The 27218-nt window shown below is 48.3% G+C and overlaps 1 protein-coding gene across 1 annotated transcript; it reads right to left on the minus strand.

Moving 5' to 3' along the window:
- Positions 1 to 911: 911 nt before the first annotated feature.
- On the minus strand, positions 912 to 26075 carry LOC309542953 (solute carrier family 2, facilitated glucose transporter member 5-like). Its single transcript, XM_082242059.1, has 12 exons — positions 26016 to 26075; positions 23259 to 23357; positions 20212 to 20372; positions 18201 to 18325; positions 15242 to 15394; positions 12805 to 12930; positions 10365 to 10552; positions 9912 to 10022; positions 7547 to 7648; positions 5593 to 5668; positions 3406 to 3533; positions 912 to 1777 (listed from the first exon to the last, which is right to left on the minus strand). Exons 1-12 carry the CDS (start codon positions 26049 to 26051, stop codon positions 1604 to 1606), a joined length of 1479 nt encoding a protein of 492 aa, XP_082098185.1. The 5' UTR covers positions 26052 to 26075; the 3' UTR covers positions 912 to 1603.
- Positions 26076 to 27218: the final 1143 nt, after the last annotated feature.

The raw sequence follows: 27218 nt of genomic DNA on the forward strand, positions 1-27218 counted from the left end.
ACTTTCAGGGCAAGGGAGCGGGCATTTGTCCACAGACAGCTCTCCGGGTCATGTGGCCAGCAGGACTAAACCGCTTCTGGCGCAACATAACACCGTGACGGAAACCAGAGCGCATGGAAACGCCGTTTACCATCCCACCACAGCGATGCCTATTTATCTACTTGCACTGGTGTGCTTTCGAACTGCTAGGTTGGCGGGAGCTGGGACAGAGCAACAGGAGCTCACTCTGTTGCGGGGATTCGAACCGCCAACCTTCTGATCGGCAAGCTGACTGACAACCCACCGGAACCTTCCCCAGAATCCAGCTCCTGAGCAGCCTTTTGGTCCCTGGTCACTTCCGCAAGCTCCAACCTTCCCTGACGCCCCAATTCCGCCTCCCTCACCTCACACAGGCCTTCTCCTGGGCCATCCAACTCCACCTCCATCTTGGCTGCCCCCATCTCCTTGGAATCCACCTGTCGCCTCCATGGCATCTCCTCCACAGGCCTGATGACTGAGTTTAAGAAACCTTCGGGACACTTGGACCTCAGGCCTTTGAGGCCAAGGCGTCAGTGTGGCTTCTCACAGCAAAGAGTACCTGAGAGCTCCTTGGGGTGGCCTTGGGACCACCTCCCAGCCGAAGCTCCTTCCCAGGGCTGTTGTGAGGGCAAAATGGAGGAGAGAACCATGGATGCTGCCTTCAGCTCCTTGGAGAAACAGGCAGGATTGTGATTTTGTGGTTGTTAGAGCCTGGATAGCTCACTTGGTTAGAGCGTGGTGCTGATAATGCTGAGGCTGCAGGTTCAAGACCCGTATGGGACAGCAGCTGCATCGTCCTGCATTTCAGGGGGTTGGACAAGATAATACTCAGGGTCCCTTCCAACTCTACAATTCTATGATTCTATGAAAAGAAACACACAGACTTCCTGGAAACAGGGATATACATCACACGTGGATTTATGATTATTATACTTCAGTTTATACAGCATGTGTTATTATCAACAAAAATGTAATAATGATAATGAAGGCTGAGCAATAAGCACCAATAGAAAAACAGCCTGTTAGACAGTTTTTTCTTTTGAAAAAAGATATTGAGGAAGCCAAGTTCATTAGTTTCAACGGGTCTACTCTGAGTAGGATGGCCATTGGGCATAACTCTAGATCTGTTAGAGGAGGGATGGATGGGGAACTCGTGATGTTGTGGGAGGGATGGGGGACTCCTGATGTGGGAGTCCAACCCCCATAAGCCCCAGCCACCATGGCCAGTAGTGATGGGAGTCCCAGTTCAGCAACATCTGGAGACATCTGGTCCCCCATAGGTGGATTCTAGGTGCCTGAGAGCTGGACGCATCATCCAGAAATGAAGTTCCCTGCTGTGTCTCTGCATGAGGGGCTGATCCAGCTTTTATTAAGGCTGATTAAAGCACGGATGGGTAGCCTATGACCCTTCAGGTAGGTACATAAGCCAATAGTGAGAGGTGGTGGCAGTCGGAGTCCAGTGTAGGAAAAAGAAGGAATAAAGTCCAGGCTGTTCAGTCAGACCAGAAGGGAAACTGCTGCGATCACCAATGGGCCAACCGAACAGAATATCTCCAAATCGCTGCATGGACTGTCTCCCAAGTTTCTAGTCCTCTGAGATTTGCATGAGCAGGAGGGTCCTGGTCATTCGGATTGCCTCGGTCCTCCTGATATCCAGGAAGTTCTGGCCGCTGGTTTCCGGGATCTGCTTGAAGGCATAAATTAAGATGGCTACGCAGAGAGGCCAAAAGAGGAGAAAGCTGTAAGGCTCAATGTGTATCTGGAGAGAGAAAAGAGAGAAAAGGATAGAGAGAAAGAGCACGGAATGGAATGTGCGTAAGAGAATGTCATCAAGCTACAGATAGTAGCAGCCACACCAACTCCAGCAGAATGGCAGGCAAGCGAGCAAGCAGGCAGCCCATGCAAGCTGTTGAACGGGGCAGAGATCGGAGGCCCTTCTCAGAGCGGTTTGGCAAACCGCTCTCTGAAGCACCCTTTGTTATGTACAGTGGTGCCCCGCAAGACGAAATTAATTAATTTTTGTCGTCTAGCGAATTTTTCGTCTTGCGAAGCACGAAATCCCATAGGAATGCATTGAAAATCAATTAATGCGTTCCTATGGTCAAAAAAAGTCCAAACAAAGCCAAATTTGGTACAACAACAGTTTATTAACTGCTCTTTAAAGTCACACATACTGTAAAGAGCAGTTCAAAAATTTAAGGGAAAATAAATTAACTTTATAAACAAAACATGTCTTTGTTTTTAGTCAAAGAAAAAAAGTCGCGAGACGTTTTCGTCTTGCGAAGCAAGCCCATAGGGGAAATTCGTCTTGCGAGGCAAATCGCGAACGGAAAAAACTTTCGTCTAGCGAGTTTTTTGTATTGCGAGGCATTCGTCTTGCGGGGCACCACTGTACTGAAGTTCTCACCCTGGGCCAGCAGGGGGATACTGTAGATAGTTTTCACTCAGGTCCACATATGCAAATAAGGGATTGAAAGTGACGTTCAGTGATTGGATAGTTACAGAAAATGGTTACTGTTGAATTCTAGTGGAGCTCTATATAAACAGGCTGGCTGAACCCTTCAGTTCTGTTCTGTTCTGGCCTGTGAATAAACAAGAGCTGTTTGAAGCATCGCTGTGTCGTCTGATATGGCTCACCCACAACTTAACACCCTTGTTCAACACAGCTAAAGCAAGGTTAAATGGAGGGGGCAGGTGCTTCAGAAAACCAGTCTCTGAAGGAGGAATGGCTTCTGAAAGTAACAGACTATGCAGAAATGGCAAAGCTGACAGCTAAACCAAGAGATCGAAATGACAAACTTTTTAATAGATGAGTGAAGGCCTTTTTGGGACTATTTGAAAAAGCATTATAGCCAAATGAAATTGCAGGCAGGATTTGAGATATGAGCAGTGGACGAAAAACAATAAAATAATTGTACTAGAAGGATTTTTTTTTTTTTGTAATAGAGAAGAGTTTGTTATATAACGCAGCAGAAAAGGGTTTGAATAAAAACATAGGGAGGGGTGGGTGGGTAGGTGGGAGGGAGGGAAGCCAATCTATGAAACATAGTCGTTATGTAATTATCTAATTTGTGAAATTTTGGAAATCTTTATCTTAATTGCAAAGGAGGCCAGCTACAGAATGCACATTTAACGCAGCAAAGTCAACACACAAAAAACCATTATCTTAAACATTTCAAAAGAAAACATTGCTAAAGGAAGTCAAGTATCAAATGCACATTTAAAACAGCACAATTAGAAGGAGAATAAAATGTTATCGTAAGCATAGAACATTGTTGCTGCCGCTGCCAATGGCGCCTCATGGCAGGTGGAGTCTGTGGAAGCTCAGGTTTGATGACCTGGGACTCCTCTAAGAGAACCTTGGATGTCTTAGCCAAAGCCACTGACCTCCATCTGAAGGAACACGACTCCGATAACGAATTTGCAGAACCAGTGAACACAGCCCCCAGCCATGAAGGCAGTGGACCGGGATGACTGAAGGAACAGCTCTGCTACAATCACCACTGGAACCGGATCTGGGCCAGGAGAGAGAGAATGCCCCATTTTCATTTTCGCTAATAATAATATAACAATAATTTTTTATTTATACCCTGCCCATCTGGCTGGGTTTCCCCAGCCGCTCTGGTCGGCTTCTAACAAAATATTAAAAGTACCGGTACATTAAAACATCAGTCATTAAAAAACTTCCCTAAACAGGGAAGTTTATCTATGCTACTCATCTCTTGTGCTTCCTCAAGGAGCCCTGAACATCCCGGCAGTGGCGTAGCGTGGGGGGTGCCAGGGGTGCCGGCCGCACCGGCGCAACATCTGGGGGGGGGCGCGAGTCCAGAGGGAAGGGACAAGTTCCTTCCTCCGCTGGGCTCCCCGCCGCCACCGCCAGCCTTGCGCCCTAGCGCGCGCACGCCCCCCGCCGCTGCTGCGGCGGCTGCGCTCCATTCACTGCTCGCAGGAGGAGCAGCCGCTGCAGCAGCGCCGACGCCATCTCCTCGGCCCAGCCACAGGCGGCGGCTGCTTCTGCCGACTGGGAGGGAGGAGAGCTCCGAGGGGGCTCGCCGCGCCCTGCGCTCCCCAAAACCCTCCAAGAGGAAGCCGGCGGGTGGGCGAGGGTCTCCCGTCAGAAGGGGGCGCCGCTGGCTCCGGCTCTCAGCGCGTCTCAGCCGCGGGGGGGGGGGGCAAGGACGGAGCACGGCTGGAAGCCCCCAGACCCGGCCGGGAGGAGGAGAGGCGCTCGCCAAGCCCGGATCTGGAGCTCCACCTACAGCCCAAGGAGACGAGGGGGCGGGGAGGCGCCCGAGGGGAGGGGGCTTCGGCTGCCTCGGCCCGCGGGGGCTCCGCAAATAATAAATTTAATAAATTCCTGCTGAGCCTTTGGGGGGGGTCCTTGGCTCCTTCGCTCGCCCCCAGCCCCAGTGGCGTAGCATGGGGGTGCAGGGGGGCCGGGCGCAACATGGGGGGGCGCGCTCGCACTCGAGTGCTAAAATCCACGGGTTAGGGGGCGCAAATTACTTGCCTTGCCCCGGGTGCTGACAACCCACGCTACGCCACTGCATCCTGGCCCTATATTTAAAATGCTACGATGCCACTTTGAACGGTCGTGGCTTCCTCCGGAGAATTGTGGGAGCTGCCATTTGTTAGAGGTGCAGAGAGTGGCTGGGAGGCCCCTATTCCGCCCCCCCCTCCCTCCCCAAGAACTGAAATTCTTAGACTGGTTTAACAACCAACTCTTCTTTTCAGAGAACTCTGTGAGGGGAGTAGAGCAGGCACAGGCAAACTCGCCCCTCCAGATGTTTTGGGACTACACTTCCCATCATCCCTGACCACTGGTCCTGTTAGCTAGGGATCATGGGAGTTGTAGTCCCAAAACATCTGGAGGGCCGAGTTTGCCTAGGCCTGGAGTAGAGGATTCTCCCAATAACTCTCAGCACCCATAACCAATTACAGCTCCCAGAATTCCTTGGGGGAAGCCATGACTGCTTGGCGTGCCAGGACGCTGCTTTAAATGTATGGTTGGGAATGTGGCCCAGGGAAAGACTTAGGGTTGTAGCCAGTGAAATTCTACTCAGAAAAGACCTACTGAAATTAGCGAACTGAAGTTAGCCACGTTCGCTAGCTTCAATGGATCTACTCTGAGCAGCACGAATGTTGGATTCCCCTTCAGACTTATGATGATGTTTGGCAGCACACTTACACAGCTGTTTGGGGTGTGTCTGTGTGGCATTGCATATATTTTTACGGACTGAGTGTTTCTTTGTCCAACTATGTCAGTACAGTGGTACCTTGGTTTAAGAACAGCTTAGTTTGTGAACAACTTGGATTAAGAATGCTGCAAACCCGGAAGTAGGTGTTTTGGTTTGTGAACTTTGCCTTGGAAGCAGAACATGTTCCGCTTCCTGTTGAGTGTAAATTGGGTCCCCTGGTGCTATGGGGAAGCACGCCTTGGTTTAAGAACGCTTTGGTTTAAGAATGGACTTCCGGAACAGATTAAGTTCGTAAGGCAAGGTACCACTGTACTGGAGAGCTCAGTGTCACAAGAGATGGACAAGTCTCATAAGTCATCTTCATCGGAGAGCTTACCTGGCCCGATGGACTGTCCAATGAGGAAGAGGGTCACGAAAGATGAGCTGACATAGGACATCCACCAGATGGTCTTCTGTTGGAGAAAGGGACTCACAGTTCAGGCAGAGACAGTGCTGTGGTTGCAAATGACATAGATACTCCACGACTGCAATCATTATCACCAGAAAACCCTGTTTAATAGGACCGTGACTGTGTTCCTATGTGTGGGCATAAGCTCCATTGAACTCAGTGGTGCTTTCTTCTCCCTCGTATCAACCATCTCAGACCCTACGGTCAGCAGGTGATCAGCACCCCCCTGTTGGTGGTGGTGCCCAGCTGGCGTTGACACAGAACAGGGCCTTTTCAGTGGTGGCTCCTTCCCTGTGGAATGTCCTCCCTGGTGTGGTGCATCTCTCACCCTCTCCCTTCATTACTTACTTTCAGGAATTTAATAACACTCTTGTTTAACCTAGGCATTTAATGGCTGAAAGACACTGCTCCTGGCAACCCTATGATCACCAGCTAAGAGTGTTTTTAACTGTTTTTTTATACATAAAAAGGTTTTTAACTGGTTTTAGAGTGTTTTAAAATTGCTTTGAGTTGTGTGTTGTTTTTTTAAAAAAATTATCATTGCTGCATGTGCTACCCTTTGGGAGGAAGGAAATCAAAACAACAATAAAACAACAACATGGTTTAATTAACAGCCTATCTGCTCTGTCCTGCAAAATTTCTCACTTTTATACCAGTTCAATTGTCATCGCCTCCTGCAAGCAATTCTTGGAACTGCAGTTTGGTGCCAGAAATTCCTGAGCTTCCCCCATAGAGCTACCATTTTGTCAATGTGTAAATGTTCATGTTCCGTGACTGTAGAAATAAATGAACAAATAAATAAAATTATAGGGTTTTATCCAGTGCCAGTCCAACTCAGAGCAGACTCGCTGAAGTTAATGGACTTTAGCTCATCTCGGCTGGTATGCAGCACTGAAGTTAATGGATTTCTTCATTTATTATTTAATTATCTATTGTGTTTCTATCCCACCTTTTCCTCTGAGGATGCCCAGGTGGCACACACAGGATTCTCCCTCTCCCACCATAGCCCTGTGAGAGAGGTTAGGCGGAGAGGCTGGCCTCAAGGTCACACCCAGTGAGCTTTGTGACCCAAGTGGGGATTCGAACCCAGTTCTCCTCACGCCCCAATCCAACAATCTAATCCATGGGTAGGCAAACTAAGGCCCAGGGGCCAGATCCGGCCCAATCACCTTCTAAATCCAGCCCGCGGATGGTCCAGGAATCAGCGTGTTTTTACATGAGTAGAATGTGTGCTTTTATTTAAAATGCATCTCTGGGTTATTTGTGGGGCATGGGAATTTGTTCATCCCCCCCCATAAAAAAAATATAGTCTGGTCCCCCACAAGGTCTGAGGAACAGTAGACCAGCCCCCTGCTGAAAAAGTTTGCTGACCCCTGATCTAATCACTGCACCACACCAGCTGACCACCACACCCCATAATTATAATGGGTTCCCTCTGAGTAGGATTCAGTTGACTGCAACCCATAATTTCCATTAAAGCAGCATCCACTACACAAAATCAGCATCATTCATCATTTGATGCTCTTCTCCATGTGCCATCTCTATAGAGTGGCAACAGGAGAACGGTCTTTTCAGTGGTGGCACCTGCTTATGGGGGCACCAGGCAAAAATGTTTCCTTTCAGCCAGGCTCGGGGAGTTTGGGATATTGTGGCCTCCTTTGTTTCATGCATAAGAATGCTTTTAGCTTTTATTTTATTTCAGTTTTGGTTTTCATTCTTGTCTTACAATGCAAGTCCCTTGGGGACTTTACTTTCTGCAAACAAAAAACACTAAGAAATGCAACAGATAAATTATTATTACCATTATCCCAAGAACTGAGGGCACCGCGCTGGTGGGTGCTTAGCGTCAGACATCAAGAGTTTGCGGACTTGCAATACAGACCTGTAATTCAATCGCCATGGCTAAGAGGACGCAGGTGATGCTACAGATCCCCAAGCCACTGAGTAGGAGATTTCTGTGCCCCGAAGAATCAGCAAAACGGATCTAACGGATACAAAAAACAGGGAAGTTAGAAGGAGAGAGGAAGGCTGCTTCAAGATGGCCTGCCTATTGAGCATACATTCTGATTTATCTGCAGGGAGATGTCAGCTATTTAATGGGTGGCCATATTCATTACCTTACAGGGAGATTACCGTATTTTTCGCCCTATAAGACGCACTTTTTCCCCTCCAAAAATGAAGGGGAAATGTGTGTGCGTCTTATGGGGCGAATGCAGGCTTTCGCTGAAGCCTGGAGAGCGAGAGCGGTAGGTGCGCACCGACCCCTCTCTCTCTCCAGGCTTCGCGGACCTCTCCCCAAGCAGTGGGAACATTCCCGCTGCTTGGGGAGAGTTGCCGGCATCCCGAAGCCTGCGCGCGCTGACCTCAGCGCGTCCAGGCTTCGCGGATCTCTCCCCAAGCAGCGGGAATGTTCCCGCTGCCTGGGGAGAGTTGCCGGCACCCCGAAGCCTGCGCGCGCCGACCTCAGCGCGTCCAGGCTTCGCGGATCTCTCCCCAAGCAGCGGGAACGTTCCCGCTGCTTGGGGAGAGTTGCCGGCATCCCAAAGCCTGTGCGTGCTGACCTCAGCACGTCCAGGCTTCGCGGATCTCTCCCCAAGCAGCGGGAACGTTCCCGCTGCTTGGGGAGAGTTGCCGGCATCCCGAAGCCTGCGCGCGCTGACCTCAGCGCGTCCAGGCTTCACGGATCTCTCCCCAAGCAGCGGGAACGTTCCCGCTGCTTGGGGAGAGTTGCCGGCATCCCGAAGCCTGTGCGTGCTGACCTCAGCGCGTCCAGGCTTCGTGGATCTCTCCCCAAGCAGCGGGAACGTTCCTGCTGCTTGGGGAGAGTTGCCGGCATCCCGAAGCCTGCGCATGCTGATCTCAGCGCATCCAGGCTTCGCGGATCTCTCCTCAAGCAGTGGGAACGTTCCCGCTGCTTCGGGAGAGTTGCCAGCATCCCGAAGCCTGCGCGCGCTGATCTCAGCGCGTCCAGGCTTCGCGGATCTCTCCTCAAGCAGTGGGAACCACTGCTGGGCTCCCACGGCTTGCAGAGAGCTGCCTGTTTGGGGGCTGGGGTCGGGGGAAGCTCGGGCTGCCCCAGCCCCGCGCCTGGGGGGGAAAATAATTTCCCCCCTTTATTTCTCCCCCCAAAAAAACTAGGTGCGTCTTATGGGACGGTGCGTCTTATAGGGCGAAAAATACGGTAGATAATTCCAGTGCATTTCCTTGTTGCTTCCCGCATTTTTGGGAAGAGGGTTTCTTGCGCTAAACCTCCCAATCAGCTCTCGCCGCTCATTGGCTAGTATGTGATTAGGAACCTAAGAAGCTCCCTTGTGCCAAGTCAGACCATTGCATCCCTCTAGCTCAGCAATGTCTACACTGACTGGCAGTAGTTCTGCAGGGTTTCAGCCAGGGTGTCTTCCCTAGCCTTGAGATACTGGGGATTGAACCCAGGACCTTCTGCCTGCAAAGCAGATGCTCTACCATTGAACTATAGCCCCACAGACGTAGGAATATAAAAAACTATCTTATATTGAGTGAAGCCCATTAGCCAATCGAACTCAGTATTGACTACACTGGCTGGCAGCAGCTCTCCAGAGTTTCTGGCAGAGTACATTCCCATCCCTACCTGGAGATGCAACTGGGGATTAAGCCCATCTGAATCCCACCCGAAATTAGCAACAGCCTGGATGGGCCCAGAGGTGGAAGCTCTGTTTTTACTTAACCCTAAGCCAAACCAGGCACTCAGCTGTACAGCTGCAAATAAAACATTTAATAAACTGGGTTGTAAAGTGCATTATACAAATGTGACACTAGATGGCGATGGTGAGCTATGGCAAATCCAATAATTTTTTCAAAACTTTGTTCAAAAGCATTTCCACCGCGTTTTTTATGTGTCTAGATTCCACCCAGATCTCTGGAGAGGCGATGGAAGCCATATTGCCCCTCCTCTGTGAGCTAAGCCATGGTTTGTCTTTGCATGCCATCTGAACCTGGACTTGTAGTTTGTCTGTCGGAAACTGGAACAACTCAGCCAGCTTAACACAGACACACACTATAAAAGTGCTGGCCTTTGGAGTTGGCCGAGGGTAGAAGCATTACAAGGAGGAGCTAAACATTCATATCAGGGGAGACGAACGTGATGCCTTCTAGACATTTTTGGACTACAATTCCCATCAGGCTAAAGGCCTGTGTGACCAATGATTAGGGATTATGGAGTTGTAGGCCACAACATCTGGAGCTGATGTAGAAATGAGAGAGAATCTTACCACCAGGAGAGTTATGAACATAAGCAAAATGTATATCGTTATGCTGATATACCCGACAATTTTCTTTTCTAACCCCATAGCCATGTAGAGTATCTCCATATAATAGCTGGCCTGAAAGGAGAAACAGAGATTCTTAGCTGAATGATGACCCCCTATCAGGATACAGACAAATCTGCCCATTTCAGTTTCTATCGTTTTTTCAGTCTTAATTTCGGTTCTCCACAGAGAGCCAGTGAGGAGGGGGATTTTTCACGGCTCAATATCCCACCCTCTAGAGGAGGCCACAATATCTACAGTTCTCCAGGCTAAAGGCCAGACGCCTGGCTGAAAACATTTTTGCCTGGCACCTCAAATCAGCCAGCGAGGGCACCAGGCAGGCTTCCCTGCGGAAAGCATCCCACACGCAGGAGCCACCACCGAAAAGGCCCGTTCTCCTCGGGGAGATTGCCCTACCGCGTTAATGCCAGTGAGCTGCTGCCCGCCCATCAAGACGACGGCAGAGACGAGGTGGTTCCATAGGTCATCGAAGTGATACATCGTAAGGATGTCCATATCCTTTTCCAATTCCTCAGAGAGGTCCTCCTCGTGGAGCTCTTCGATTTCATCTTCCACGTTGTCGCAGCCCCTTAGCTTCACCAAGGCTGTGTGGAAGGAGACGACTGGCTTACTAGTGCCACAGACCACCCATGTCGGCTCAGCAGCATTGGGAAGGTTCTTAGAGCCCCCCCACCACCCCCAGTCTGTACACACTGCCTCATCCAGCAGTGGAGGCTGGTGCCCACCGGAACTGATACGGCAGAGGTCAGGGAGGCCAACAGTAGGGGGCGCCAGAGCGAATGGCTGGAGGCGCTAGAGACAATGGTGAGTAAAACCAATGAGTTCTAGCTTTGTCCCCATCTTCCTCCCCCCCCCCCTGCTGAGTTCAACACTGAGCCTAAAGAGAACATAGCCAGTTTATGCAGAGATTAGACTACAGCATACAATCAGTCTATATTTAACATTCTTTCAGATATCTTTACGGGGTGGTTATATGATAAGGGGGACGCGGGTGGCGCTGTGGGTTAAACCACAGAGCCTAGGACTTGCCGATCAGAAGGTCGGCGGTTCGAATCCCCGCAATGACGGGGTGAGCTCCCGTTGTTTGGTCCCTGCTCCTGCCAACCTAGCAGTTGAAAAGCACATCAAACTGCAAGTAGATCAATAGGTACCACTCCGGCAGGAAGGTAAACGGCGTTTCCGTGCGCTGCTCTGGTTCACCAGAAGCGGCTTAGTCATGCTGGCCACATGACCCAGAAGCTGTACACTGGCTCCCTCGGCCAATAAAGCGAGATGAGCGCTGCAACCCCAGAGTCAGTCACGACTGGAAGTAATATTCAGGGGTCCCTTTACTTTTGTTATATGACAAGGAGCATTCTCTGGTTTGCTTTTGGGTTGTTTTTACAATTTCCCTTTAACCATTCATTCTTTCCATGCTTTCCTCCATCACTTTCCAAACTACCAAAAGTCGATATTTTTTTTTAAAAAAAAAGGAGGAGGAGATTTGTTGTCCTAGAGCAAAAGAGCATTTTAAAATCACTTTCAATGTGCAAAACTGTTCAAGGATGCACAGGAATCCCTCTTGCAAACTAGCAGGAGTCCGGAAGGCACCCTGCAAATTCCCTTGTGCTACAACTACGTGTGGAATGGGGAAAGTGGATGGAGAGAAGCTTCTCCCCCCCCCTCTAGAATTCACCGACATCCTAGGAAGCTTAATGTTGAAAGATTCAGAACAGACAAAAGAAACGACTTCAGTGCACTGTCAAAGTCTCTCCTGCAGGAGGCAGCGACGGCCACCAACTTGGATGGCTTTAAAAGAGAATTGGGCAAATGGATGGAGAGGAAGGCTATAGTATCAACTGCTACTAGTTTTGATGGTTGTCTTCTGCCTCCACGGTTGGAGGGAGGAATGCTTGGGAATCTCAGTTGTGGGAAACCACAGGAGGGTAAGGGGCTCATGCTCAGGTCCGGAATTGAAACTGAAATTGATACGGTTTTGCAAGTATCCTTTAAACACCTTCCAGTGCCTTTCTATCTTCTCCTTTGAGACCATATTGAAAAATCAGAACTCCTATTAGAATAAACAAGTTCTGTTTTAAATACTGAAATACTAAATAAGATGGATAATAGAAAAAGGAGCATGAAATTAGGTTAAAGGTGTGTGAAAGAAAGTAATAGAAGTGGAAAGAAATTGCAATTGAGTAGATTGGAAGTCTAACACAAAGGTGGGATGAGGGGTGGTGGATGGTGATGGGAAAAGGAATTGTCTGTGGGATTCAGTGTAGGTACGTTTGAACATTTTTAAGGATTGTATGAAATGTATGTTTGTATGCTTGTATATTCGCAATATGTGTGTATTAATGTTGAATTATTTTAATAATATATATTTTTTTTAAAATAAAAGGAAATTGAAATACTTTATCGTCACTTGTCCAACTTGTATACAGTGAGATTACATGAGCACCCCCCACTCAGCTCTCTTAGTCTTAATTTCCCTCGTTTACTGACGCGGGAAAGTCAGTTGCCCTGTTGTTATCTTTTCATTCAGCAGCCTAACAGCCCATGGATAGAAGCTGTTCTTTACCCTGTTGGCACGACTAATCCTGCTTCTATATCTTCTGCTTGTTCCTTCTCATTGGCCACTGTGAGAACAGGATGGTGAACTAGATGGGTCATTGGCCTGATGGGTCAATGGTCATAGGCCACCTCGCACAGAAAGTGAAAACAGCAGCGCTTTGGGTGCTCACTCCCTTCGGTGGGTCTACTCTAATTAGTGGCGTACAACCCTGGGCTTAAAGGTTTGGGGCATGAAGACTGATGATAATAACCACATCCACATTTTCCCATTCACTTCTACCTTCTCTGGCTGCTTTTTCGTCATGCCTCTGGATCAGGAGGTACCGAGGACTTTCGGGGAAGAAGGGCAGGAAGATGAGTTGAAATAATGCCGGAACCCCAGTGAGGCTCAGCAGGAACGGCCAACCTGCACACAGATGGTAAGAGACATGAAATGGGATAGTACAACTGGGTGGCTAATCCATAGAGCAGAGACAGTATCTGGCCCCCACCAAGGTGTGTGTTGTCGCGCGTGTTGTCACCCCCACCCCGTTCCGCCACCTCAATGTGAATTTCTTTTTTAAAAAAATATTTTTGTGTGTGTTTTAGTTACAAACAATAACAAAGAAAAAGCAAACAATGACTAGATAGGAATAACCAAACAATATAAACCAAGCATTATAGGAGCAAGGCATAAACCTGAAGACCATTGTTATAAGAATTTTAAGGTCTCAAATTCAGTGGTACCTTGGGTTAAGTACTTCATTCGTTCTGGAGGTCCGTTCTTAACCTGAAACTGTTCTTAACCTGAAGCACCACTTTAGCTAATGGGGCCTCCTGCTGCTGCCGCGCCATTGGAGCACGATTTCTGTTCTCATCCTGAAGCAAAGTTCTTAACCCGAGGTAATATTTCTGAGTTAGCGGAGTCTGTAACCTGAAGCGTATGTAACCTGAAGCGTATGTAACCCAAGGTACCACTGTATAGAATAAATATTCATAGATGCACACATATCTAAATATATGAACCACGTGTCTGAAATAGTATGGGAGAGCAATCCTGAAGCCATTTTGACTCTCCCAATGACCTTAAATATTCCTCTGCAGTCAGGGAGGCAAATGGGGAAAGCCTTCCCATTGTCTTTTGCTTACCAATCCTGTCTTAAGGACGTATTTGTGTATGAATAGGGTGAGCCTGTGACCTGGATTGAGGAACTAAGGTATTAACCACCACAAAAGAATTCCCAGGCTGCCGAGGTAATGCAATCAGTGACCATTATCAGACCGGCTCCTTCTGTGATGTATGTATGATGTTTTAGGGGGGTGGTCTTGGGCTACAGGGTGGGCAATTTCAAAAGTCTACAGAAGAGCTTGCGCACCATTGTTCAGGGTTCTCCTCCCTCCTGCGTGTGGTGAGTGGGGACCTTGTTGCAACAGTTCCTTGAATAAAGATCAGGCTTACTAGGCGCTTGGATTCTCAATATACTCTGGTTGGCCTCTGTTACTTTCTCCTACCAATAGGGAACCCACTTAAGGACTCTATATGGGAATGCCACATAAGGAAAAAGGAGCAGTTTTTTCATATAACACCATGTTGCACACAGGATCCAAATTCACACCTGTCAGGGTTGCTTCCAGATCCTAGCTCACAGAGGATCACGCCAGCCAGCTATCATTAAATAAAAGTCTTTATTGAGTTACAGTCTCCATTCTCAAGCTGCTGCGCGCAACTCTACGTCTTATGCTTAGATCGGCGAAGCTCCGTCTGAGTCTCCGCCCCTTGTGCACCAACTTAATATCCTAGCCCTGCTCCACCTTTTCCGCCTGACAGTTCTCCTCTGGGTCCCTCTGCCCCCCGGGGTCTCTTCCTTCCGGGATTCTTCTGACGCTGACCCCCCCGGACCCTTCTGTCTCCTTGCGCCGGGCTTTAGGACCTGGCTCCCTTTCCGGGCTGCCTACTGCGCCACTTTCCTGTGCATTTGAACTTGGCGCGCGCGCCCAACCTTCCACCTTCCGTCTAACCGTCTCCTCGCTCCCCGATGGAGGTGTGGCCACTCCTGACTCGTGCCCTCCCTCCTGTTGTGAGCTCCCAGCGCTTGATCCCTGGCGCTCTTCCTCTTTCCTACTCTCTGGCGGTGACGCTGGTCCCGATTTCCAACTGCTCCCCTCTGAGTCCCCTCTGGCTCTATCTTCCTGGGGTGTCCCCCTAGTCTCCCCCCTTGCCCTGGCCACTGGTGCTCCTCTTTGTGAATCTTCTGATTCACTGGAAAGACTCGGAGATCTCGGGTCATCGTCATCACTCATCTTTTCTTCTGCCTCCTCCCCTTCGCTCTCTGTTTCCTCCCTTTCCCTCGCCTCTGCTCCTGAACCCCTGACAACACCATACATTTAAAGTGCTATGATACCACTTTAAACCCTCATGGCTTCTCCCCCAAAGACTTCTGGGAGCTGTAGTTTGCAAAAGGGGCTGAGAGTTGCCCCTATTCCCCCTCACAGAGCTACTGTTCCCAGAGTTCCCTATGGAGACGGATTGGTTGTTAAACCACATGTCAATAACTACATGTCTGGACAGGTGTGCGTGAGTGGGTGGGTTTAAAAATTAAATGGGCCGGTCACACTCACATTCAAACTTTGTGGGCGTGGCCAGAGTGTAGAAGTGGGTGTGGCTAGAGGGTTGACCCTTGAAGGAATGTGAGCCACCTCTGCGTCAAGAGGCCAAAGGGGGCATCTCTCAGACTTACCTTCTTGGGTCCCTAGGAGTTTGTCAAGCCCAAATATGCGAGCCATCAGGCTACCAAAGATGATAAAGAAATGGCCGGTGATGGCTATGGCTCCTCGCAGGTTTTCGGGGGCAATCTCTGTGAGGTACATGGGAACCACGCTGAAGGAGATCCCTGTTGACAAGGTCAACAAAAAAAGACAATTGAATGTGCATAGGCTATGCGCAGAAGCATCTGAACATATTTCTGGGCTGGCAGACTGTTATGTACTGAGTTGAATAGGATCCAAAAGGCAGCAGTCTGATTGGTCCTAGAACAACAGGATCCAAAAGGCAGCAGTCTGATTGGTCCTAGAACAACAGGATCCAAAAGGCAGTAGTCTGATTGGTCCTAGAACAATGCAGCAGTATGATTGGTCCGCAGGAGCCACCCAATCCAGCTCCAGGTGGAAGTGAATCCGCAACCTGATTGGCCCACGGGATAATCCTGGAATTAGCCAATCACGTGCGACCCATTGTGTAAATAATGTATATAAAGCAGATATTTTGGGGGAACATTCATTCCTCACTACTATGAGCTGAATAAAGAGCATGAAATCCACACTCGACTCCGAGTATATTTCACAGACAATGCAAAGTCCTACTCAGAGCAGACTGTTTAAAAAGCTGGGTGCCTGCCCCTCCCTCTGCCAAGCGGTGGCAAGAGCCCATGGGGTCCCAGGCACACATGCAGGGTCTGTGTCCCTTTGGAGAACAGAAGATATGGCGGAGACTGTTGTGCTTCAAGAAATATCGTTCATTCACCTATTTACACCTTCCGTCTGCATGGAGGAAGTCCAGATCTTACAACATGGCCCACAGGGAACTTTTCACCTCCCTCTCCAAGATAGATCTCAGCTTTTTTTGCCCCTTCTTCCTCCCAGAAAACCCCTTGCCCTTCCCCAGAGCAGTTACCCTGGCAACCTTCCAAATCCCCAGTCTCTGTTCACACCTGGGGGCGAGAGGGGGTTCCATCATCTTGTTAATGGCCTCTGTTGTACTCTGGTTTACATAAACCAGCCCAGGATTTCCCCCTCTGGCCCAGCTCTGCCGTTGGTGTCTTAGTCCAGATCCCCATTGAAATAAAAAACTGACCAAATGTTTTCTCTGCGAGGTCAAAGGAAAATGGAAAACTCTTCCCATTGTCTTTTCCTTCACAAAGCCTGTCTTAAGGGTGTGTCTGTGTATGAATAGGGTGAGCCTGTGACCTGGCTCAGGAACGAAGGATTTATCATTACAAAAGAGTGGCCAGGCGCCCCAGGGTATCCAATCAAGTGAGCATTAACAGGTAACCTGTCAGACAAGATAAACAACGCTCTCAGATTTTTGTTGCAGACCGCCCCTTGTGTGATGTAGGTATGATGTGTCTGGGGGTGGTCTTGGACTCCAGGGCGGGCAATTTTAAATGTCTATATAAGGATGGGCACACCTTTGTTTGGGGTCCTCCTCCTTCTCCTGCGTGTGAGGGGAGCACCCTGTTGCAACAGATCAATAAAGACCAGGCTTACGAGCTGCTGTGCTTCTCAATATTCTCTGGTTGGCCTCTGTTATTTTCTCTGACCGATGGAGAACCTGCAAAGGACTCTATAAGGGCTCTTGTTTTCCCCATAAGGGAATAAGGGCAGATTTTTGTTTATTACAAAATTAATCAAAATCTGAGTATTTCCTTCATTCCTACGGCTTAGGAGGATTCAACCCCCCACCCCCACCCCGTGTCCCCAGATCTATAACAAGACTCATTGGGCCGTAGCCAAGCAGGTGTTGATTTTTATTTTTATTTTCATTTCTGAAAATATTCAGGGCGTTTATAACAAAAATACAGTGCTTTTTTTCTTTAAAAATGTTTAGGGGTACTCTCATTTTCCTACTCATATTGAAATACTGCCCCTCAATGAGGCCAAACTTAGATTCACAAAATGTTTAGGGGTAAGCGTAACCCTGCGTCCGCCCAGAAGAAAAGCACTGAAAATACATAAAAACATACAATACAAACCGTGTACAAAAAGGTTAAAAGACACTTAGTGTAGCTCAAAGTAGAGCTGTTGGAAATTATTTAATTATTTCACAAAAAGTATATAATACTTTTTTAAAAAACAAAAACCATCCTTAAAGCAGTCTTATAACAGCAGTTTACAAAAAGAATAGAACAATGAAATTATTGGTTAAAACCAACTATTTACAACCTTCAAAGAAAAAGAAAAAGGATTTAAATCAACGATAAGCTAAAAGTCACAATGAAACACACATGCCCAAAAGTGTCTGCTTGATATCAATAGGCGGTGGGTTCCAAAGTGTAGGTAAAAAATCAATTTCTTGGCAAATGCAGAATAAAACCTGCAACAGTGCCAGTTCTGCAGATCAAAGTGCTCAAGTGGGCATATATGGGGTAATATGATCTCATAGGCACTAATAAACCTACAGTAAGTGAGCCATGCCCATTATCTTCAATGGGTCTACTCTGAGTAGGACTAGTCTTGGACCAACAACCCGTTGAAGTGGATGGACACAGCTCACCGAAATTTATTAATTTCAATGGGTCTCCTGTGAGTATAACTTAGCTGGGAAAACCTTGGGAAGTTGTGGGCTCTCCTTGGAGGTTTTGAAAGCGGAGGTTGAATGCTCATCTGTTATGGATGCTTTAGCTGAGATTGCTGCCTTGCAGGGGTTGGACTAGATGACCCCCTGGGGGCCCTTTCCAACTCTATGATTCTTTTCCCGCCCCTATGGCCAAGGACCACTATACAGCTGTCTGTTGGAAGCAAAGCAGCCACCCCCAAAACATTTGCAGGCGCGAAACAGTAAACAAGCCAATACCACCCCAATACCATCACGATCACAATAATTGTGAATGCACAATATACAGGATGTCTGGAGAGGCCCAGGTCAAAGGACGTGCATGCCCAGCATATATATTTAAACAACACCTCCTGTCTCCGACTCACCTGCACATATTCCAATAACCAAACGTGAAAAGATGATGAACTCAAAGGAGTGCACTGCTCTGGAGCAGCCCATGAGGACAGCAGAGATTATGGCCAAAATATTATTCACCTGCAAAGTACGTTTTCTGAAAAGGAAAGAGGGAAAAGAGCAGGGTGGATACTGATGGATGTATAAAAGCAGATGGAAAAGTATCAGGCAGAGGAAATTGCAACTGCTATGCTACTGTTACTGCTGCTACAATTTAATTACTGGTACTTTGTCCTGGTTTCGTTAATTGTTGGAAAGGCCAGGCAGGTTTGCTCCCTAGCATCTCCACATAGGGCTAGGAACACCACGGTTCTGATTCCCTCAGAGTGCTGCTGCCAGTCAGTGTAGGTCAGTATTCTGAGCCAGTGTGGTGTAGTGGTTAAGAGCGGTAGATTCGTAATCAGGTGCACCGGGTTCGCGTCTCTGCTCCTCCACCTGCAGCTGCTGGGTGACCTTGGGCCAGTCACACTTCTCTGAAGTCTCTCAGCCCCACTCACCTCACAGAGTATTTGTTGTGGGGGAGAAAGGGAAAAGGAGATTGTTAGCACCGAGGGCCTTCTGGCGGTTCCCTCACTACGAGAAGCCAAGTTACAGGGAACCAGGCAGAGGGCCTTCTCGGTGGTGGCGCCCTCCCTGTGGAACGCCCTCCCACCAGATGTCAAAGAGAACAACAACTACCTGACATTCAGAAGACATCTGAAGGCAGCCCTGTTTAGGGAAGCTTTTAATGTTTGATGTATCACAGTATTTTAATATTCTTTTGGAAGCCGCCCAGAGTGGCTGGGAAAATCCAGCCAGATGAGCGGGGTATAAATAATAAATTATTATTATTATTATTATTATTATTATTATTAGCCACTTTGAGACTCCTTCGGGTAGTGATAAAGCGGGATATCAAATCCAAACTCTTCTTCAAACTCTTCTTCTTTGACTTTAGGTGTTGCTGAACTGCTGCACCCACCATCACTGACCATTGATTAAACTGGTTCAGGAATGATGGGAATTGTAGTGCAACAATTTTGGGGGACCCAAGGTCAAAGAACACTGGCGTAAACCATGCTGAGCTGAGGAGCTGCTGCCAGTCAGTGTAGACAATACTGAGCTAGGTGGACCATTTGTCTTAAAGGAGGGGGGACGCGGGTGGCGCTGTGGGTAAAACCTCAGTGCCGATCACATGGTCGGCGGTTCGAATCCCCGCGGCGGGGTGTGCTCCCGTCGTTCGGTCCCAGCACCTGCCAACCTAGTAGTTCGAAAGCACCCCTAAGTGCAAGTAGATAAATAGGGACCGCTTTATAGCGGGAAGGTAAACGCTGTTTCCGTGTGCTGCTCTGACTTGCCAGATGCAGCTTGTCACGCTGGCCACGTGACCTGGAAGTGTCTGCAGACAGCGCTATAGAGTGAGATGAGCGCACAACCCGAGAGTCTGGCAAGACTGGCCAGTACGGGCGGCAGGGGTACCTAATAGCTCAGCACCTGCTTTGCAAGCAGACGATCCCAGGTTCAAGCCCTGGCATCTCCAGGTAGGGCTAGGAATCTCCCTTGTTTGAAAGCCTGCAGAGCTGCTGCCAGTCAGTGTTGGCAATACTAGGTAGGCCAATGGCCTCATTGAGTATAAGACAGCTTCCTATGCTTTGATGTAGATTCTTTTCCTGTAAAAGGGAGATTTGGATCACAAGAAGCCGCACAGCCTTTCCCCTCCAACACCCTCCCCATAGTGCTTTCATAGGCCCTGGGATAAGAAGGTCATTCACTAGGATTGCCAGAGCTCCAGGTTAGCCCGTTCCCCTCCAGGTAGTAGAGGGAAAGTTTGAATCTCCAGGTGGCAAGAAAGCAAGCAAAACAGAGAGACTAAGAAGACTATGTGTGTCGCTTGCACACTTCAGTTTTTTGCACAGATTCTCATGGTGGGGTATTTGCCCTACTTCGTGCCTTCCTTTTCACTCCCAATTAACCTCCATCTCCAGGGTTGAGTTATCACTGTACCTGCCACAATTATCTGCCAGACGAGCCACCAAAAGAGACCCAACCATGCCTCCAACTGGGAAGAATGAAACCGTCAGACCCCACTGGAATAGGAGCAAGCTGTGGTCTATGCTGATGTGATTCCTCCATCGGTAGGTCTCGTTGTAAAAGCTTTTAATGAACTAGGAGAGAAGAGCATGCAACAGTCAGCATCAGGGTCTTCTTCCTGCACATTAAGCCACAGTAAACCATGGTTTGGGGGCCAGGCAGATCTGACCAGGAGGGGCAAGGCACCCTTGACTACTGTGTTTGTGGTTCTCATTCAACATCCTTGTTTGCAAACGTACACTCTCTCAACCCCCGTTTGAAGGACATGGCTTTCCCCAAAGCATCCTTGGAACTGTACAGTGGTACCCATCTAGCAGTTCAAAAGCACATCAAAGTGCAAGTAGATAAATAGGTACTGCTCCGGCGGGAAGGTAAACAGCGTTCCCATGCGCTGCTCTGGTTCGCCAGAAGCGGCTTAGTCTTGCTGGCCACATGACCCGGAAGCTGTACGCCGGCTCCCTCGGCCAATAAATCAAGTTGAGCGCCGCAACCCCAGAGTCGGCCATGACTGGATCTAATGGTGAGGGGTCCCTTTACCTTTACCTCGGGTTACATACACTTCAGGTTACAGACTCCGCTAACCCAGAAATAGTACCCCGGGTTAAGGGTACTATTTGCTTCAGGATGAGAACAGAAATCATGCTCTGGCGGCACGGCAGCAGCAGGAGGCCCCATTAGCTAAAGTGGTGCTTCAGGTTAAGAACAGTTTCAGGTTATGAACGGACCTCCGGAACAAATTAAGTACTTAACCGAGGTACCACTGTAGTTGGTTAAGGGTTCTGGAAACTGTAGCTCTGCAAAAGGGGAGAACAACAGTTCCCAGAATTCTTTGGGGGAAGTCATGTCCTTTAAATGTGCAGTAAATATATAGTGCGGATCTTTCCACCATGAAGGGAGAAAACATGTTTAGGTGTGGATTAGCGTATCGATGGACTGTGTTACTCACCTGAACCTTCTGTCTCTCTGCTTCTTATTAAACTTATTGTGTGCAAGTGGTCCAAGGTCCCATTCCTCCCCCCCCCATCTTCTGCAAATGACAGAACAAATACCAGAAATATCTGTGCTAAATAGGGAAAGGTAGAACATTTTCACTGACTCCCTGCAATAATTATAATATTTATTATTTATACCCCGCCCATCTGGCTGAGTTTCCCCAGCTGCCTTCAGATGTCTTTTAAAGATAGGATAGCTGCTTATTTCCTTCACATCTGAAGGGCGGGTGCCACTACCAAGAAGGCCCTCTGTCTGGTTCCCTGTAACCTCACTTCTCGCAATGAGGGAACTGCCAGAAGGCCCTCGGCGCTGGATCTCAGTGTCCGGGCTGAATGATGGGGGTGGAGACGCTCCTTCAGGTATACAGGAGTTGCCCACACTGCAAGGCTGTTGTGCCTCCTCTCCCTCAGCCATTCCACCAGTGGGAGAGATGGGAAGCTGAGCTTGCTCCATCAGCTTTGCCCCAAAGCTCAGCTCCATCCTCCTGCCCCTGAACTGTGCCACAGCATAGTGGGGCACAGGGGTGGTTGCCCTGGGCGCAAAATTGTTAGGGTCACAAAATTTTGACAGCTGGTGCTGCCTCAATACAGCTGTGTGCTTCTGTCGCTTCTCCATGCGAACCAGGAAGTGACCTCCCCAGAGAAACGATTCTTCTTTTCTTATCTCGGTGACTGCAATCTCCTGGTTGATGCAGACACCATTAGCCATAGCTGTCAACTTACAGATTTGAAATTAAGGGACCAGCAGCCTCAGAAATAAGGGATCAGCAGCCCAAATAAGGGATTTCCCAAGCACAGGTATGTTCAATTTCTGAGCCCCTCCAAGCCAAAGGCAGAAAGCCCAGCCAGCAGCCAAACGAAGCCTCAAGCGGTGGTTCCCACAGCGCAGCAACCCAGCAAAGGGGATGCAGCAAGGAAAACCACCGTCACCTCTCCGCTGGGAAGCGCTGAGCAAAGGCGAGTCCCCAGGCAACGCGGCCGATTTGATCGGCACAAGGCATGCAAGCTCCACCCCCCAGTCATTCGTAGACTCCTTATTGGGTGAGCAACGCAGCCAAGCAACACAGTTGGAGCCTCCCTCCTCCCTGGCTGGCAGGGAGGGAGGGAGGGAGGGAGGGAGAGGAGCTGCTTCCTTTGAAACCCTGGAAATTTAAGGGACATCATCAATAAGGGACAGCAGCGGGACACAGCACTGGGATAAGGGAGTTTCCCGCCAAATTAGGGACGGTTGACAGCTATGCCGTTAGGCAGTTGAATGTGTATGCCATTGCCCTCCCTCCCTTTCCCACATGGCCCCGGACACAGGCAGCCCATGCTACACCACAGCTGTGCCTGCTGGTCATTAGATGAACTCCCTTTGAAGAATTGGTGCCTGAATTTTATTTCCCCGTGCCCTTCCCTCCCTATCCTTTTTCCTTGCATGTTGTGAATTTATATTGTAAACCTGCAGGCAGAGATTGTTTCGTTCTAATCAACTGCATGTAGGCCACTCTGGGAATACTGTTGGCTAAGAATAGAAACATCAAAACCAGACACCGGAGAGACCTGTCAGGAGTAAGCATGGACCAATGGTACCAAATAGTATGGGAAACAGCCTTACTAGAAAAACTAACCAATAAACTGAAACTGACATGGAGACAAATAGAAGACGATGCCTTCACCCCAGTATGGCTCCCCTTTATCACACACACAGCCCAACAAGACAATGACAAAAATCCACCAAAAGCATACAAATCAATATGGCTAACCTGATCCAAAACACCCACCCACCCCACTCACACATGAAAACAAAGACCACCACAGCCAACCACAAATGAACAACCACACCCTGGGCCAACCCCAACCTCTCTCACCACCAAAGGAACACAAGTGAACAGCAAAGAACCTGCACAAGCAACGCTGACCCCAAACCCTACATATATTAAGGATAGCGTGCGAATGCTCTGAACAAATAATAACAGACCATACCTCTGCTGCGTAATTGATCACAAAGACGTTGTAGCCATATTGGAAAGACGATCCAAAACCAGCAGTCATTGCAGCTAGCACAAGGATGCTTGTCAGTTTCTATTGGAACAGAGCAGCAGAAACCATGAATTTTAGCATACGGGGTCCAACCTCCATAAATATTTGTTAGATTCTGGTGCATGACACATTTGCTTGAAAAAGAGGCCTTGCAGGTCTCGATGATAATGAAAATTCAATCTTGCTAGAATTTAGGGTTGCCATACATCCAGAATTTCCCAGACATAGCTGGGATTCGGCCATCTGTAACAGCGGCCAGGCGGAAAAATGCAGAAAAGTCTGGGAAAATCCGGACATATGGCAACCCATGTCAGAAGTGTCGTTTTTGGTGAATTTCCTTAAAAATAGCTCAAAAACATCATTTTTTGTTTTGAGATTTTGCAAAGAAAGCTCCATAACTTTGCCAAAAAAAACCCTGCAAAAATCTCCACAACTTTTATGTCCGGATTTTCGCTTTTTGAAATATGGTCTCAGGCTTCAGGGAATCGGCTCCCCCCCCCCTTGGCAGTAGATAAGTAGAACCAAGGAAATGAGTATTCTTACCAGTTAGAAACTTTAATGATCACAGCGAGAGAACAAAGAATCCCTGTCCTAGGCATGGCGGTGCTCCCAGTTAAGGGTTCCACCCACTTCATCCCTAGTCATCCACGTTACTACTGTGTCTTGTAACCTGATCTCATAACCACCGTGGTTTCTGTGCTGCCACCTCATCAGCTCTTCTTGACCTTGGGCTGAGCAGATGAATGCTTTCCAGAGACAGTGAATCTGTTAAACATCTCTCTTCCAGTGTTTCCTCTCCTAGCTCAGGGGTCAGCAAACTTTTTCAGCAGGAGGCCAGTCCACTGTCCCTCAGATCTTGTGGGGGGCCGGACTATATTTTTTAAAAAAATATATGAACGAATTCCTATGCCCCACAAATAACCCAGAGATGCATTTTAATTTACCGTATTTTTTGCACCATAACACTCACTTTTTTCCTCCTAGAAAATAAGGGGAAATGTCTGTGCGTGTTATGGAGGGAATGCCTGCGGGTGGCAGGGGGGATCTGCTGCAGTCGTGAGCAGAGGATCCATGGTTCCCCTTCCTTCCCTCCTCCGTGGCTCGCTTTGAAACAGCAAAGCGGGAGAAGAGCCGCTGAGTGGGGAGGAGAGGGGGACAGAGAGCCTGCTTCTTTAAAGGAGCAAAGCGGGAGGGGAGAGGAGCCTTCTCCTCTTATACCCCTTTTCTGCATTATTAACAGCATCCTTCTCCACCCACCCCACGCGTGTCCTTTGTCCCTTGAGTGCTTTCCCTTCCCTCCCCACTTTAAACGTGGTTACAAAGCACAGATCCACATGGATCCTCAGGATTTTTGCACTGGGTCACCCCAAATTCACCATCAGATCACATAGCATATCCATGGCTACAGCTTGCACCAAAAAAATCACGCACCCACTGTTGCCTGGGGCCGCAGTGGTGCAAAAACGTGGTTACAAAGCATGGATCCACATGGATCCTCAGGATTTTTGCATTGGGCTACTCCAAACTCACTGTCAGATCACATGTATGTGGCCACAGCATGAACCACAAAAATCATACATCCACTGTTTCGTTTAGAATATTTTTTTTTTCTTGTTTTCCTCCTCTAAAAACTATGTGCGTGTTATGGTCGGGTGCGTGTTATAGAGCGAAAAATACGGTAAATAAAAGCACACATTCTAATCATGTAAAAACACCAGGCAGGCCCCACAAATAACCCAGAGATGCATTTGAAATAAAAGGACACATTCTACACACTGATTCCTGGACCGTCCGCCAGCTGGATTGAGAAGGCAGTTGGGCTGGATCTGGCCCCCGGGCCTTAGGTTGCCTACCCATGTCCTAGCTGTTCCCCATTTCCCAGCTTCCGCCTTCTGAACCATGTCCATCTGCAAACCACTGTTCCAAATCTATACTGTCCTCCTGCTCCTGGGAAGATTCAGGATCCGGATCCAGATCGGGGGGGGGGGGAGGCTTCCACCATTCCTCCTCCATGCAGCCCTACTCAGCACGATCCCTGACATATGGCAACTCAATTTCTAAGCCTCACTAGCTACATAAAATCACAGGCTTGCAAGGGACCGCATGGAAATTATCCAGACTGAGCCCCTCAAGCCTGCAACATTATTATAGGCTTACATGTCATCGCCATCCTGGAAAACAGTTGGACATCATATTCATCAGGGCTGGGTGCCGTGTGGCCTTTTAGATATTGCTGAACTCCAGCTCTCATAATCTCTTGCCACACCAATTGGGGCTGATAGCGTCCAACAACATCTAAAGGCAGCCTTGAATCAGGTTTTTAACATTTGATGTTTTATTATGGTTTTTTATATGTGTTGGAAGCCACCCAGAGTGGCTGGGCGAACCAAATCATATCGACAGGGTATAAATAATAAAATTATTATTATTATTATTATTATTATTATTATTATTATTATGAGACTGGCAGGTGTTCCCCTTCTCTGCTTTAGGTAGGGTTGCCATATTTCAAGAAATACAAATCCGGACACAAAAAGTTGTTGAGCTTTGGGAAAGTTTCAAAAACCCTGACATTTTGCAGATTACCCAAAAAAACCCCAAACGCTGAAGCCGTCATTGGAATCTCAGATGTATGACCACCCTACTTTAGATGGGCAATGATTTATAAATGCAATTGGACAGAGCATTCTCCCAACTCACCCTTTCAGTGGGTTTGTCTTCCTCTTCGCTTTTCATTCTCTCTGAAGCAGGGCTCAGTAACCAGGGCTCAGCTGTGGGAGAGGAATTAACAGTCAATGAGCAATATTCATAAAAGAAACTGTGCAAATGTATAAAACAATGCCAAACCAAGCAGAAGGGCACAGCAACAAAATTACTAAAAACGGTTTCATGATTTAGAATGCCAGCTATAGAAAACAAAACTATAAGTTTGCTTTAAAAAAAAAAAAATCAGTCCCAGGCATGTTTTATATGCTGCAGTAAATACAATATTTAGCCACTCTGGAAGAACTGGATGCATTCTGATCTGAAATTAGTGAAGAAGCATAAAACACATCCACCCTGGCAATTTCCATAACAAGGGTTTGATTTTTAAAAAATATTGAATACATCACAATAAAAAGTGTAATACACAAGAGCAGGGGTAGTAGGCAAGCTAAGGCCCATAGGCCAAAAGTGGCCCACGGGGGCCGTTTAACCGGCCTGCGAGCCCCCCCTGAACTGAGCCGCCTGCTTGGTGAGTCCCCACAAAACTGGCGCAGGGTGGCGCGGGGACTCGCTTCTGCGGTGCCGAAAATCACATCTGTTCAAATGCTGAAAATCGTGGCTGCACGTGTGTGTGATCCGGCCCACGGAGGTATCTCCACTGGAGCAAACCCAGTCGAGGTAAACCTTGCCGACCCATGCGCAGGCAAAAGTACTAAGGGTGTGAAGGAAGGCCGGGGTGGGTGGTGGCTTGAGGAGAATTCTGAGGGCCAGATACAGAGGCTTGGAGGGCCAGATTTGGCCCGGGGGCTGAGCTGTTCCATCCCTATTTTAAGGGATTTGCTTACAGGTGGTCCCAGGTTGAATCCCAGGGCATATCTTTGTAGGGCTGGGAATGTCACCTGCCTGAAACCTGGAGCTAAAGGGACCATTGGTCTGATTCTCTGTAAGGCATCTTCTTATGTTCCTATGAAACCGATGGAGAGTAAAGTGGAACCTCAGGTTAAGTACTTAATTTGTTCCGGAGGTCCGTTCTTAACCTGAAACTGTTCTTAACCTGAAGCACCACTTCAGCTAATGGGGCCCCCTGCTGTCACCGCACCGTCAGAGCACGATTTCTGTTCTCATCCTGAAGCAAAGTTCTTAACCTGAGGTAATATTTCTAGGTTAGCGGAGTCTGTAACCTAAAGCGTATGTAAC

Source organism: Podarcis vaucheri (genome assembly GCF_965113315.1).
Source record: "Podarcis vaucheri genome assembly, chromosome: 11".
Taxonomy (NCBI): Eukaryota; Metazoa; Chordata; class Lepidosauria; order Squamata; family Lacertidae; genus Podarcis; species Podarcis vaucheri.

Bases quoted from the DNA above. Each gene is read 5' to 3' on its own strand.
- LOC309542953 (XM_082242059.1), bottom strand. From the start codon at position 26,051: ATGAAAAGCGAAGAGGAAGACAAACCCACTGAAAGG. The intron at 3,534-5,592 runs GTAAGCTCTCCG...CTCCTGGCCCAG, and splicing joins TGGACAGTCCATCGGGCCAG to ATCCGGTTCCAGTGGTGATT. The intron at 1,778-3,405 runs GTCAGTGGCTTT...TTCTCTCTCCAG, and splicing joins TCGTGTTCCTTCAGATGGAG to ATACACATTGAGCCTTACAG.